Source organism: Thermobia domestica, chromosome 10 (genome assembly GCF_964235325.1).
Source record: "Thermobia domestica chromosome 10, izTheDome1.hap1.1, whole genome shotgun sequence".
Taxonomy (NCBI): domain Eukaryota; kingdom Metazoa; phylum Arthropoda; class Insecta; order Zygentoma; family Lepismatidae; genus Thermobia; species Thermobia domestica.
Window position 1 is genome coordinate 232,372,162 of NC_137463.1, and position 13,508 is coordinate 232,385,669.

General features: G+C 33.7%; 1 protein-coding gene across 1 annotated transcript; it reads right to left on the reverse strand.

Annotated features, from left to right (window-relative positions):
* Positions 1-3,135: 3,135 nt before the first annotated feature.
* Positions 3,136-10,124, reverse strand: LOC145663067 (uncharacterized). The gene has a single exon (XM_081729252.1). The coding sequence runs from the start codon at positions 10,037-10,039 to the stop codon at positions 8,696-8,698; it is 1,344 nt and encodes a 447-aa protein (XP_081585378.1). The 5' UTR covers positions 10,040-10,124; the 3' UTR covers positions 3,136-8,695.
* Between the last annotated feature and the right edge of the window lie 3,384 nt (positions 10,125-13,508).

Consider the following 13,508-nt stretch of genomic DNA (forward strand, 5'->3'; position numbering starts at 1 on the left):
AGAACCCCGAGGAAACCCACGCACACGGTATTTGTCCACCACAAAGTTCACTTGGCGGGGGCTGGGATCGAATACGGGACACCAAATACCAGAGGTGAACGCTCTACCACTGAGCCACCGCGGCCCCGTTACAATAAAGGAATAAAATCAAGAGATTCAACATATTCTTACGGTGCTGAACCTATTATATATATATATATATATATATATATATATATATATATATATATATATATATATATATATATATATATAAAACTGGTTGTCGCTACTATTTCCATTTTATTCATTAGGTGACCAGCCAATGTTGTAACCGAAAAATAGTAATTTTCACCACTTCCGGTTTCAGCAAATAGATAAAAATAGAGACATAACTTGTTTTTGGGACGCTGATTCGATTAAATAACACTTTCCAAAATTTCTTACCGCTTTTGCTCTATGGAAATAAGTAATGAAATCGGAACTACTAGTAAATTTCAACACATCCGTTCCCGTTGAGTGTTGCGAGTAGTGGTAGTATCTTCTCTTGACACGCTGAATCGATTATTAAATAGCGTTTGCTGCTATATATTACAGTTTATGTTCTATGTTGATCAACGTTGAAACTGTAAATAGTTGATTTCTATCACTTCCGGTTTTAATAGTGGGTTAATGAAGAGATGGAACCTATTGTTGGACGCTGAATCGAAAAAAAAAAACTTCTCGATATCTCTTACCGTCTAACCTCTATGGAAATCAATATTGAAACCGGAGATACTAGTGAATTTCAGACACTTTCCGTAGAGTGTTGTGAACAGTGATGATGTGTTGTCTTGAGACGCTAAATCGATTGCAAACAACAGCTTGTCTCTATCTAGCGTTTCTGTTCTATAGGGGCAAGAATTAAAACAAATAGTTGTTTTCTATCCTTTCCGGTATGAACAGAGTTAACAGGAGAGATAGAACTCATTCTTCGGACACAGAATCAATTACCAAACTAGTTTCTCGATATCTTTTACTGATTTTGCTCTATAACCATCAATGCTGAAACCGGAATTTGTTCATTTCTACCACTTCCGGTTTGAATAAAGGGTTAACGGATGGCATGCAACCTATCTTTTGGATGTTCAATGGATTGTAAAGAAACTTACTCGATTCGTTCAAGATTTTAAAAACTCAACTCACCTGGGCGCATGTTTTTTTTTTCGTTTTATTGGGTTTTCCGGATTTTATTGATTTTTTTCCGTTTCGGGGAAAACTATGGACGAAAATGAGTAGTTGACTATGCAATTACAAAATGTGAAGGGAAATTTGGGATTAAGGTTTTGGCAGCGGTGACGGACAATGAGAACAAAATTAATAAAAAAGGGAGGGAATTGTAAAAGAAAAATGAACCTGGATGCTTTTTGTACATATTTCCTTAAATATTTTAATAACGAATCGTCATATTTATTCTAACATTAAAATCTAATTTTTATTACTAGTCTGTTGTATAAGGTTTTTCTAATTCCAGAAAGTAAAATAATGAAAAGAAAACTGGGCTTGAAAACGGCTTTTTCAAGTGGGACCAACCTTTAAAAAAACAGTGTGGCAAATCCTGGATTTTTTTTACCGTTTTTTGCTATATGGGAATCAACGTTGCAACTAAAAATAGTTTATTTCTATCACTTCTGGTCTGAATAGGAGGTTAACGAAGGAGATACAACCTATGTTTGGGACGCTAAATCGACCGTAATATTATATATATATATATATCGTTATCTATTACTGTTTTTATTCTATGGCGACCGGAAATGGTTAATTTCAACTGCATATGGTTGGGTTAACGGAGGAGGTTAAACCTATTTTTGGGCCACTAGACAGATGGAAAAAATCTCTTATAGATATCTTTTACCATTTTTACTCTAATACCTGTTGACAAACAAACCGACATGGCCGTTCTATAGGACTTCCAGACTTCTGTATAGCATAATTATGATGAATATGATAATAAACAAAATGGTGGACCTAAGGAAGTGGAAGGAAACAGCATGAGCTCAAGAAAACTCACGCATACGATGTTTGTTTACCACAAAACCCACTTGGCGGAAGCGGAGATCGACGCACTACACGTGAGCGCTCTACTACTGAAAAAAAGTTTATTTTTAGTTTAACAATCCAGGTTTTTTAAATGTTCTGAGTCTAAGGGAGATAGTCATGATGAAAAAGAATGAATTGGTGGAATAAAAAGGGTGTATGTGTAGGGTCGGGGGGCGAGAAGACGGGAGAACCCATGCATACGGTGTTTGTTCACCACAAACCCACTTGGCAGGAGACAGAATCGAACCAACAACCTCATGCACCAGATGTTAGCGCCATAGTACTGAAAAGCAGTTGCATCTATGATTTTGAAAAAGGAAAAGAATGAAAGATATTTGAGTATTATTATATCTCATATTCGCACGTCATACTGAGCATGAAAGCTGAGAGTATAATACTATTTTTCTTCTTTACTTTTCCTTATAGTTCTAATGCTAATGCGAGTCAAGAGTGTATTTTGATCAACTGAATCAAAGGAATTATTTTATTTATAACAGTAGTTGGTTTACAATATATATATTTTTATTATTGGAAAAGAAAACTGAATTTAATGTTACTTACCTATATACTTTAACATAGATAACTGAGGAATTTCGTATTTGCGATGATTTGGCTACATCATACTTCTTCTACAGTACAAGTCCTTATTAATAATATATGAAATCTTTCAATTTTACGTCCCACGGTTATGCCGGTTAGGCTAAAGGAGACGGTGATGATGAGTAATGAATGAAAGGTGGAATCAAGAAAGTAGGAGGAAACGGGAGAACCCCGAGGAAACCCACGCACACGGTGTTTGTCCTTATTAATAATGTTTGAACTCACTTAAGCACCTTGATAAGTAAAGAATAATTCAGATCGAATGAAAAGATAGTTTTATAATCTTCACCGTAGACGTTCAACAACCATCTTGTCGCTTTCTTCAGTACGACTTCTTTAAGGAATTCTACATATTTTTAAGAATCACATTACTATTTACATTCCTGTACTGTAGACTAAATTATTATCAATACTATCTTCTCATTCACTCTGAACTACTTCTTTATTAAAAATTACTGAAGAGTTAACATTAAGAAAACAGGTGTTTAATGAGTCCAAACATTATTAATATTTGATATGCATTCTATCAGATCATGGAGTGATAACAACACTCTTTGTTCTCATAACTTTTGATTGCAATAAAAAGCTTTCAATTCTGCGGACATCAGTGATCGAACCTCCTTTTATGTAACGTTAAATTATTAAGAAACGATTGAAAGAGTATTATTTTTAAAAAAAGAAAACTTTGAGGAGGACACGAGAATGAAAAGTAACATTCTAAAACAGTTTTAGAAATAGAATACCTGTCAAATATAGTTCATAAACTATAGGTCATGATTGTCATTACATTATATTAGTTAATACAATGGACATTTAATTTTGACCAGAAGTTTTAGTTTACAGCACAACGTTGTATATATTGAAAAGTTCAACTTAATACTGCTCGTTAATCGAGAATCAGCGTAACTCTTGGAGAAGTTGGTGTAAATATTACAGAAAGAAAAACAGCTTGCGATTAGTTTGACGTCACACATCTGTTCTACGCTGTAAGCTAGTGGAAATTATTTCAGAACATCCCTAAGTATGCATCGTCCGATTGAGTTTAGTTTTATGTTTCAGTACACTTTCCAACAAAATAAGTTGCATTTTGTTACGGTGTTTCCATTATTTTTAATTATTTATATCTATTTTAAAACTTTTCTCTCGTTTGGAACAGCTGTTTTATGCTTATAAGTATCTATTATTATAAACTTTAATAAAAGCTCTTGTTCTGAACAGAAAAAGTTCTGATAACCATATGCATTATGTGATGTTTGTACTCTGACAGAAAAGAGTAATTTTAATAATGAAGTTTCAAATTTAATTTGACTCTGGATTTGGATTACAGGATGACAAAGATTTTAAAATATAGTATAGGTCCAAATTAAATCTAATAGTAGAATCTCTAACCAAAAATACACGCGAACACACACACACACACACCACACAAAAGCAATACATATATTAAATGTGCGTATAGATTGTCAAAAAGCTAAACCACCTTTTCCTCGAACGTCAAAATTTAAAGACCCGTCCCCACCACCAATCTTTCTTTCTAACTATCTTCCGCCGTTGCCGTTGCAACAGAAAAAGAGCTGTAGTTTACACTCACAAGGGAAAAGAGGGAGATTAAATATCGAAGTGGAAGATAGTTTATATACCAATCGAAAGCACTAATGACGCCTATTACGAAACTGTAATAAAAATTTTCCGAATGCATATACTGTTAGAATTATATTAATATACAGGGTGTCCAGAAAATCCGTTTCCACCCCTTGAAATGGCAAACAATGAGACAGATGCCAAAACTGAAAAACATGTGTTTGATCATTTTAGAAGTACAACGTATCAAAACAAATATTGTTGTCTCAGGGCCACCCGCAGGGTCCCAAGCGGGGTACAACTCAAAAATTACCAAAGGTAAGAGGGTCAAGTAGCATATCGTTCGAAACTTCTTGGGAAATGAAAGAAGACGAACAAGTCTCGACTTTCTAAAATTACCCTGTGTAAAATGGCGGCTGGTCAAGATGTCAGCAAAAACGTCATTGTAAAGTCTATGGCCACCCCAAAAAAACCTGACACAGAAGACAGATGTCAAAAAAGAAAAACATGTGTGTCATCTTTGCAAAAGTACAATGATTGAAAGTGAAAATATTTGTCCCAGGGTCCCCCACAAGATCCCAGACGGGGTCCTACACCAAATTTCAAATGGCAAGGAAGATCAAATAAAGCTGATGGGAAATAAAAGAAGATGGAACAAATCTCGATCGTCTAAAATTACCCTGTGTAAAATGGCGGCCGGTCAAAATGTACATCTTCATTTCGATTCTCCAAGCACATTCACTTTCCATTCTCCGAGCACATTCGTAATAGGCGTCATCTTCCACTTCGATATATAATCTCCCTCTCTTCCCTTGTCAGTATTACCAACTTCATTACGGTTATCACAGTAGCATCACACAAGTTTTGTTACCTTCAGCGTCTGTAATTTTTACACTAATAATATGATTGCAATTCAGAGGGACGTATATTTGGGTAACTAAGCCTTGCAGCTAGCCCATGTTATACGATGTTTAACTGTAAAACACACAGTAAATTGAAATAAATTATGTCGGTAATCACGTAAACATTATCGAGTAGAGTAATGCTTCTCTACTCGCGATCCCAGCCTTTGTATTTTCTGTATGAACGACAAGACAGAATAAACATCACATTTTGAGATCCGAGATTTTCCCATTTTATATGTTTTCAGTGGGATAACTGATATTTGTTGTACAGTCAGCGACAGAAGTTCTTTCCGTTTGTTAGAATTTATTTTGGGAATAACAGAGGTGTGCTGGAGCATACGGTGGTGGTAATTCGTGCTTTTAATTTACTGAAAGCTGTACTCAAATTGTATTTCCATTCTGAAATTATTTATGTAACTAATTTCATCAAACGGTATGAACTTTTGTCGCTGACTGTACTATAAGTAAGTAGGCTGGGAGCTAATCCGGTTCAATTCCCCCCGCCTTAGTGCAGTAATATCAAAAATAAATTATTCTTACATACAGTTTGTTTAACTTGTGATCTTAAATACATTTTTAAAATCATTAAACACACACAAGAAGAAAAACTTTACTGTTTCTGAAAAACAGGGAAACTATATACAATATGTAGGGACTTCGAAAAAAGTCATCTTGTCTTGCAAAATATTTTTGTTGGGAATAATGATCATCATCAATAAAAATCAATCCTCATCACAATGCGAAAGCGAGGGCATGTTTAAAACAATGAAAATGGTAAGCTGAAACTGCTTATTTTATCCATTTATATGAATCAGAATTTCGATTATAATATTGTCAGATCTAATGCTTTACATGAGATTGATTCCAATTGCACTAAGGACATCCACAAGAAATTACAATATATTAATACGAGAAAAAAGCTACTTCGTTATATGAATTCTGTTTTATTCCTACTTTGAATCTTTTTATATTATTATTATTATTATTCGTTTGTAACACTGAAGACTATTTAAAGGAAGAACAAACCAGTCTCATTTGTTCCTCCTGGTAACAGCAGAAAGCGCCTATTTTTTTTGTAATAGTGGTAACATCCGGCTTATCGACAGATCGTGTGTTGCCACTAATACCCTTTTGACAGTTTTACTATTAATGAGAAAAATTGATGAAGTTTCTAGGCGAACTATAAATTCCAGGTTTTTACACAGCAAATTCCTAACAATCTAGTATTATCTAAAATTTCATATCTGTAAAGGAAAATTTATTTAAATGAAGTAACATTTAAGTATTAAACAAGTGAAACTATATTTTTTTTAGTTTTCTTCAAAGAAATACTTTTTTTTTTAAATTGTAATAGTATTCTAAGAAAATTTGTAAACTAATCTCCAAAAATAAAATAAAAGATAAATAATATTTATAAACTGCTGCTTCCTCACTGTATGACCTTTCAGTTGTCACTGTGTTCACTATATGAAGAAGAATCAAAGCTTTTGTTGAAAATCTATAGATGGGAATTTATCTTGTACATCACAGCAGGAACTGAAGAAAATACTACACGTAGATATCTTTACCTGGTGGGAGATACGAATATCGTGACAGCTATCTTAACACTTTATTGGAATTTTTTAACATAAAAAATGGGATTGTAACACCAGAATTTCAGACAGTATCTTCTTGTTTAGTATTTTCATTTTTTGTTTGTTTTTTTTAGAAGTAAGTTCTATTTTCACTCATTAAATACTTGAAATATCGAAAATTACTTGAACAAGTATAACATATTCGATTAGTTTTATTTATCACATTCCCTTTTTCTCATATAAAATTCGCTATATAATGCCCATACTTAACTTTTCGTTTGTATTGTTGCTACAATTTATAAATAGAAAGTATTCCGAATTTCTGATTCCCCTATACATGCTGTGTCTTCGTCACTATTCATAACATAATTATACACTATTTTGATTCACATTTACTACAGTACATATTTGAATGCTGCAGGAATAGATATCAATTACTCAAACATTAAGTCAAAACGCTGTCATGGTCGACCGCTTAGATCCAGTATTCTTAATTTTTTCCTTTGGTTTTAAGTTCACTCACAGTTAAAGTATCTTATGTTCTCTACTATGGAAATGTCTAAAATAATGTCTTCAATTACAATTGTGTCTTAAAACGTTTTGTATCTAGACATAAAAATAATAAAACTTAGCAATGGCAAAGATACCTTCAAAATTTTGCATGAACGTGTTTTTTTTTTGTTTTGTTTTTTTTGCGGGGGGGGGGGGGGGAGACTCAGTGTTCCTTACTCGCTACGTTACAAATTAGATGACCTAGATTTAAATATTTAAAAGTGTTGTGAGAGAGCTTTGTATGTTTCAGTTGTAAGGTCTATGATTTTATTTGAACAGTTAAAGTAAGAATTTTAAATTAACTCTGACAATAATCACCTATTATTATATATAAAGATATTCTGTAACATTGTTATACTAGTGACTAGAAATCATTGGTCTATTAGGACTCTACATTATACAAATGTACGCTCCCGTCTTATCACTAAACACCTCAGAACTCGCAAAAAATTGTAGTCAATCTCCAATCGATATGGATTAACTATCACCAATATGACTGCAACACTCAGATTTCTCATCTATCCGTACCCGAACAAACAGACCACCACAATTCTACCTTTACGCGAACACCTCTAACGATACTCCCTACTCGACTTCGTTACTTAGAACTAAATGAGAATACTATGTATTTCAATTCAGTCTTTCAACTGGGTGCCTGTAACTTCCCCCACTGATTCCTCCTCCATCTATTCTTTTTTCTCTATTTTAAATTCCAGTAATAACGGCAATGATTATGCCAATCCTGAAAGCCATCGCCATTATAATTATTAATTTCCAAACTTTCTTTGTCTACACCAGTGATCGCCAAACCGTCGATCGCGAGCTACTAAAAGCTCGCGGGAACATTTTCGGTAGATTTTGTTAATAAATTAGGTAGATCGCATTTTCGGTAGATCGCGATAGGCAATAAACAATTGTAAGATTAAAAAAAAAAAAGTTTGTAGTTCTTTTGGTTGGTAGCTCACAATAGGATTTAAAAACGGTACGGTAGCTAAGAAGATTCAGAAGTTTGGCGACCATTGGTCTACACAGCTCCCACTCCATCTAATTCTTTTCTCTGTATCTCGCTACTGATAATTCCTCCACTACTTCACATGACAGTTATTATGTTTGAAGCAACTATCTGCAAGAAGTTCTTATCCCTGGCGTTTCTCTTTTTTCTTGATAAACCAATCAGGTTTTTAACTCGGAAACACATTTTTTCATGACAACACTCACGTACTATACTCAATATAGTTCACAGTGACACAAGACAAGAATTTTGAGTTTTTTCCTTCACTCTTTAATGCATTTTGATGATGAGTCTTTCAGTGTTGTTCTGTTTATAACTAACATGTGACTATTTTTTGGTATATAGCATTCTCTCACTCCATGAATGTTCTTAATGATTAATTTGTTTGTTTTACGGATTCCACTTTGTAATATTTATGTATTCTCAATAGTATTATTATGTCTCTTCTTGTGAAGCATCAAACCTGTCCTGGAATGAAAACTCTTGGTGCACAAATCGCATACGTAAGGTTTATCTCCACTATGTAAGCGCTTATGGATATTAAATGAGGACTGCTGAGTGAACGACCTATGACAAACGCCACACTCATATGGCTTCTCCCCTGTATGAACTCTCATATGAAGCGTCAACAGCTGTCGCTTGGCAAACCCCCTACCACAAGTCCCGCACACAAACGGCCTCTCTCCAGTATGAGAGCGATAATGTTCTACTAATGAAGAATTTGCCGAGAGCGCCTTTCCACATACGTCACATACATACTTCTTTTCACCCTGATGAGAGCGCACATGTCTATTCAAATGAGAAGTAGTCAAGAAACGCTTATTACATATCTCACAGTGGTGTAAGTCTTCAATCGGCGTATGCGTTTTGATGTGATACTGGTAACTATTTAAACTGCTGAATCGTGCTTCACATATTTCACAAACATATGGCGTATCTCCCGTATGTTCATTGATATGATCAATTAAACCACTTTTCATAATATATCCCTTACCACAAGTGTCACAATAAAATAAATCTCTTTTTGCATGTTTTTTTCGATGAGTTTGTAGTGAATCGTTTGAAGCAAATGTTTTATTACAAATATCACATATATGTGTTTCTGTACTATTGTGAAGTTTCAAATGAGCACTTACGCTAGAGGAAAACTTGTATTTTTTCCCACATATTGGGCATTCGCAGTTCCTCTCATTGGAATGAGATAGGGAATGTCTCCGAAGTAACTTTGGGGTTACGAAAGACTTTAAGCAAATGGAACACTGAAATGGCTTTCCGTAATGTATTTTTAAAACATGATACCTTAAAGTGTGCTTCGAAGGAAAACTTTCTGAACAATATTCACATGAATACGGTTTTACCCCCGTGTGACTTCTTTCGTGAATTGCTAGGTGATATTTTGATGTATACGTATTTCCACAATATTTACAAACAAAACCACATTTTTTGTTCACGTCTTTAGTTTGAGCAGTATCTTCATTTTTGCATTCGTCACCTTGTTTTGATGTTATAGTAGTTCTAGTTCCTTTAACTTTTTTCGATAGCTTTCCAGTTTCCTTCATTTTTTGGGATAGGTTCTCTATTTGTGTATCATGCGTATATGACAGCGAAATTGGCACATCACTCCAGTTTCCATAATTTACGACAGAAGTGGAAGTTATTTCAGACTGAAGATCAGACATTACATTATCCATACATAACTCACGGCTTCTGTCGAAAGAATTAAGAACGTATTCTGGTTCATTCTCTCCATACGCCATCTCTGGTGCTTTATTATTCAAATGTAGTATTGGTAATATATAGTCACCGAAACCTGCTCTTGAAGTGATCTTCTGATTGTATAACGTCCTAAAAGAAACCAGAAAACATCAAGTAAGGATTTATTACTTCACTTATGGGATTCTTATTTTATTGTAACCGATCGAACGGAAGACAATCTATATGAATGTCTAAGTGGAAAATGAACAATGGCAGTAAAATAAAAATTAGACATCATACTCCTCCATATTGTCAACGATTTATTTTTAATATAGGTGCTTTGTTCTCATTTTACTTTCATACTGGGATTGAGCTAAGCATTATTTTTTTCAGCTAAATTTTATGCATGTTCTAAACTAATTTATAATAAGAAAAATTCTTTATTCTAACTCTTTCTCACAAAAAGTTGCTAATGATTTCAGCAAATGTAGTAAAATATGAAATTTTATTAACTACAGAAGTTGTGCATTTCATTTCAGGTTACGATGAATATCAAAAACTAATTTTATTCGCGTTTCCATTACTTAAACCAAAAGTATGGTATATATATATATATATATATATATATATATATATATATATATATATATATATATATATGTGTGTGTGTGTGTGTGTGTGTGTTTTTTCGATTTTGGCTTTTGCGTAGCAAAATGCAAAACAAATTTAAATTTGCGTTACACTTTGTAAGTTTTATTTACCGCACTCTCCGTAGCCAAGAAAAAATATTATTATTATTTTATATAGTAAAATAGTGAACATTTTCTATGCATCATAAACAAATATGATAATGAAAAGCAAAGTAAGGAAAAAGTAACAGCAATTATATTTGTAAGTTTTTACTTTGACATTCTACAGATTGTTTAAGCTGGTAGCTGTTTTTGAATGCGTCCATATAAAGTGTTTAAAATTAGTTTTAAATCCGTAACTACTTGAAGAATTACCACCACGAAGTCAACTTCATTTTTTACAATAAAAAAATAACTTATTTCACACAAAGTACAGTTTCCAATAGTAGCCAACTGCTACTCGGATCCAATTCATTTTCCATAATTTAAACATCTTAAACCGAACACTATTTTTTTCGTAACTTCAATGCAAAATAAGCGAGCATAGCAAAACAGATATATATATTTCTAGGCCAATACTATAAAACAAATATGAAAAAAATAGGAAGGTAAAAAAGAGTACTGCTAAGGTCTCGTATTTTAGATAGTAATTTAGTTTTTGAAATGTAAACTCGAATCTTAGATTTGGAGAGTCGATTGAGCCACTTTCTTTACAGAGAGAATAAAGTGTCGAAGAGGATGTAATCTCTGTCATCAGTTCTACGATCTGTTTCCAATAATTTGGTTTGTAGTTAGTAGTAAATTGTGTTCTTGAGAGCCAACAGACACCTCAAGGTAACCATCGGGTTTCTAAGAAGACTAATTACGGAGCTTTAACAGTATGTAAGATCGAAAGCGAACCATTCTGTCATAAAGGAAAGATAATGATAAATTGTTTTCTGTTGCAAAAATAGCCCACTTCGGTAATAAATTATGAACGTAGATGCATTGCACTTTTTATTTGCATCGCATTTCTGGGATTTTGTGTAGCAAACTACGCTGCAGTACTATTTTATTAAAATCAATCATCAATTCATATCTTTTACTATATGTCAAAATAATAGATACACTTGAAGAAAATGCAACTTACCTCATCAAAACGAAGTGTGACCACCGTTAGATCACTTCTAATATGTGTGGTCTAGTGGCTAGCGTCTTGGTGTATGTTGTTCTACGTTTAATTCCCGCTGGGTGAGCACTAAAATTTGAACGCATTACGGTGGTTCGAAATTTCGACTTACAACTGTAGATACACGTCGCATATAGTCTCGGTGCTGAAAATGAACGCTAAACTTCAGTATTTTAACCAACAAATTAGTCGTAGAATGGAGGTTGTAGTCATAAACGGTTTCCAGAGGAATATAGTGCCATTCTTCATGCATGTTGCGAGAATGAAGGAGAATATATGCTCCTGAATCTGAGCTTTATAACTGACTATAGGTATTCAGTAATGTTGAGGTCTGGAGATTCGGCAGGCCATGGAAGTAAATATGAAAGTTTTTTTTTTTTTTTTTTTAAAAAAAACACTTTTTCGAAAAAAGAAAACTTCGATTTTTTGTCTGGGAAATTTTGGACTTTTTTAAAAATATTAATGTTAGTGGAGAGATAACAGTAGTCCCATTTTAACACGAAAAGACATTTAAATACTACACTCTCAAGAGAAAATCCTGAAAAAGATTAAAGAATCAAAGAAGAATCGGTCATTCGTAGAAAGGTGCAAATCGATGGATGAAGTATGTTTTCTAATTTTAACGAATAGTTTATAGAACTATTAGATTAACGTTCAATGACAAACATGCTTAGTAAAAAGTATAATCGTGTTAGGTATAACTGTTCTGCAAATGTAGTAATGGTGGGGAAGAAACACCATTTAAAATTTATTAAGAAACCGAAATTTCATTATAACTATACATAACATGTGCTAAAATACGAAGGGAAGAAAGTTTAAAATGCTACCCACAAGTTTCTTATTTTAGAAGCGTAAAACACATATATATCAAGAATTATAACTATCAGGTACTTGGTAGGTAAGATGGTTAAACAGTCAACCAAAACGACCCTTAGGATGTGGTGGTTGCATAACTTGCAACTGTTGGCATAAAACTGCACTTCCAGTTTGAAAACCAATCCAGACAGCAACCCTGGAATGAACATAGAATTCATAGGCTGGATGTTGTAAACGCACTGTTTTCATTGAAGAATCCACTATAGGGAAACAAAAGTGGGACTTTAGCAAGGAAGTCATAAAGGGAATCATAAAAATTCAAAAAGCGAATATTTTCATTTTTTTCTTTTTTCTGAAGCTCTTTGCGAAAACAACTTTATTACAAAAAGCCGGCTTTTTGTATCATTACAAGAGAAATGTAGTTCATCTTAATGTTCATGAAACCACGCACTCTGATCTTGGAAAACTGTGTCATTGATCAAAAACATCTGCATCATAGTGTCCACATGAACTTCTCAAATGTTCATATAATCACTATAAGTAATGTATTCTGTAAACCTAATAACAGTACTGACTCAATGTCAGAAAATTGTAGCCTACAGCATCACAGAGATGCTGCCATGTTTCATTGTAAGGACGAAACAAAGCGTAAGTTTCATTCGATGTCCGCTATACATACATATGACCTGTTGTTGGAAATAGAGAAACGGAGGTCATTGAATCACAGTTCTCATTTCTAATTATAAGGGTCCATTTAACATGCTTACGATATCATTTTCTTGGTATTGAAGCGCTGCTGACGGTGATTAGTGGTTTGAAAACTGCAACCAGACCACGAATGTTTAAGCTGAGTTGACTTTGAGTTTAACGTCCCGTTCAGCAGCGAGGCTATATGAGACGTGGACCTACTGATTAACG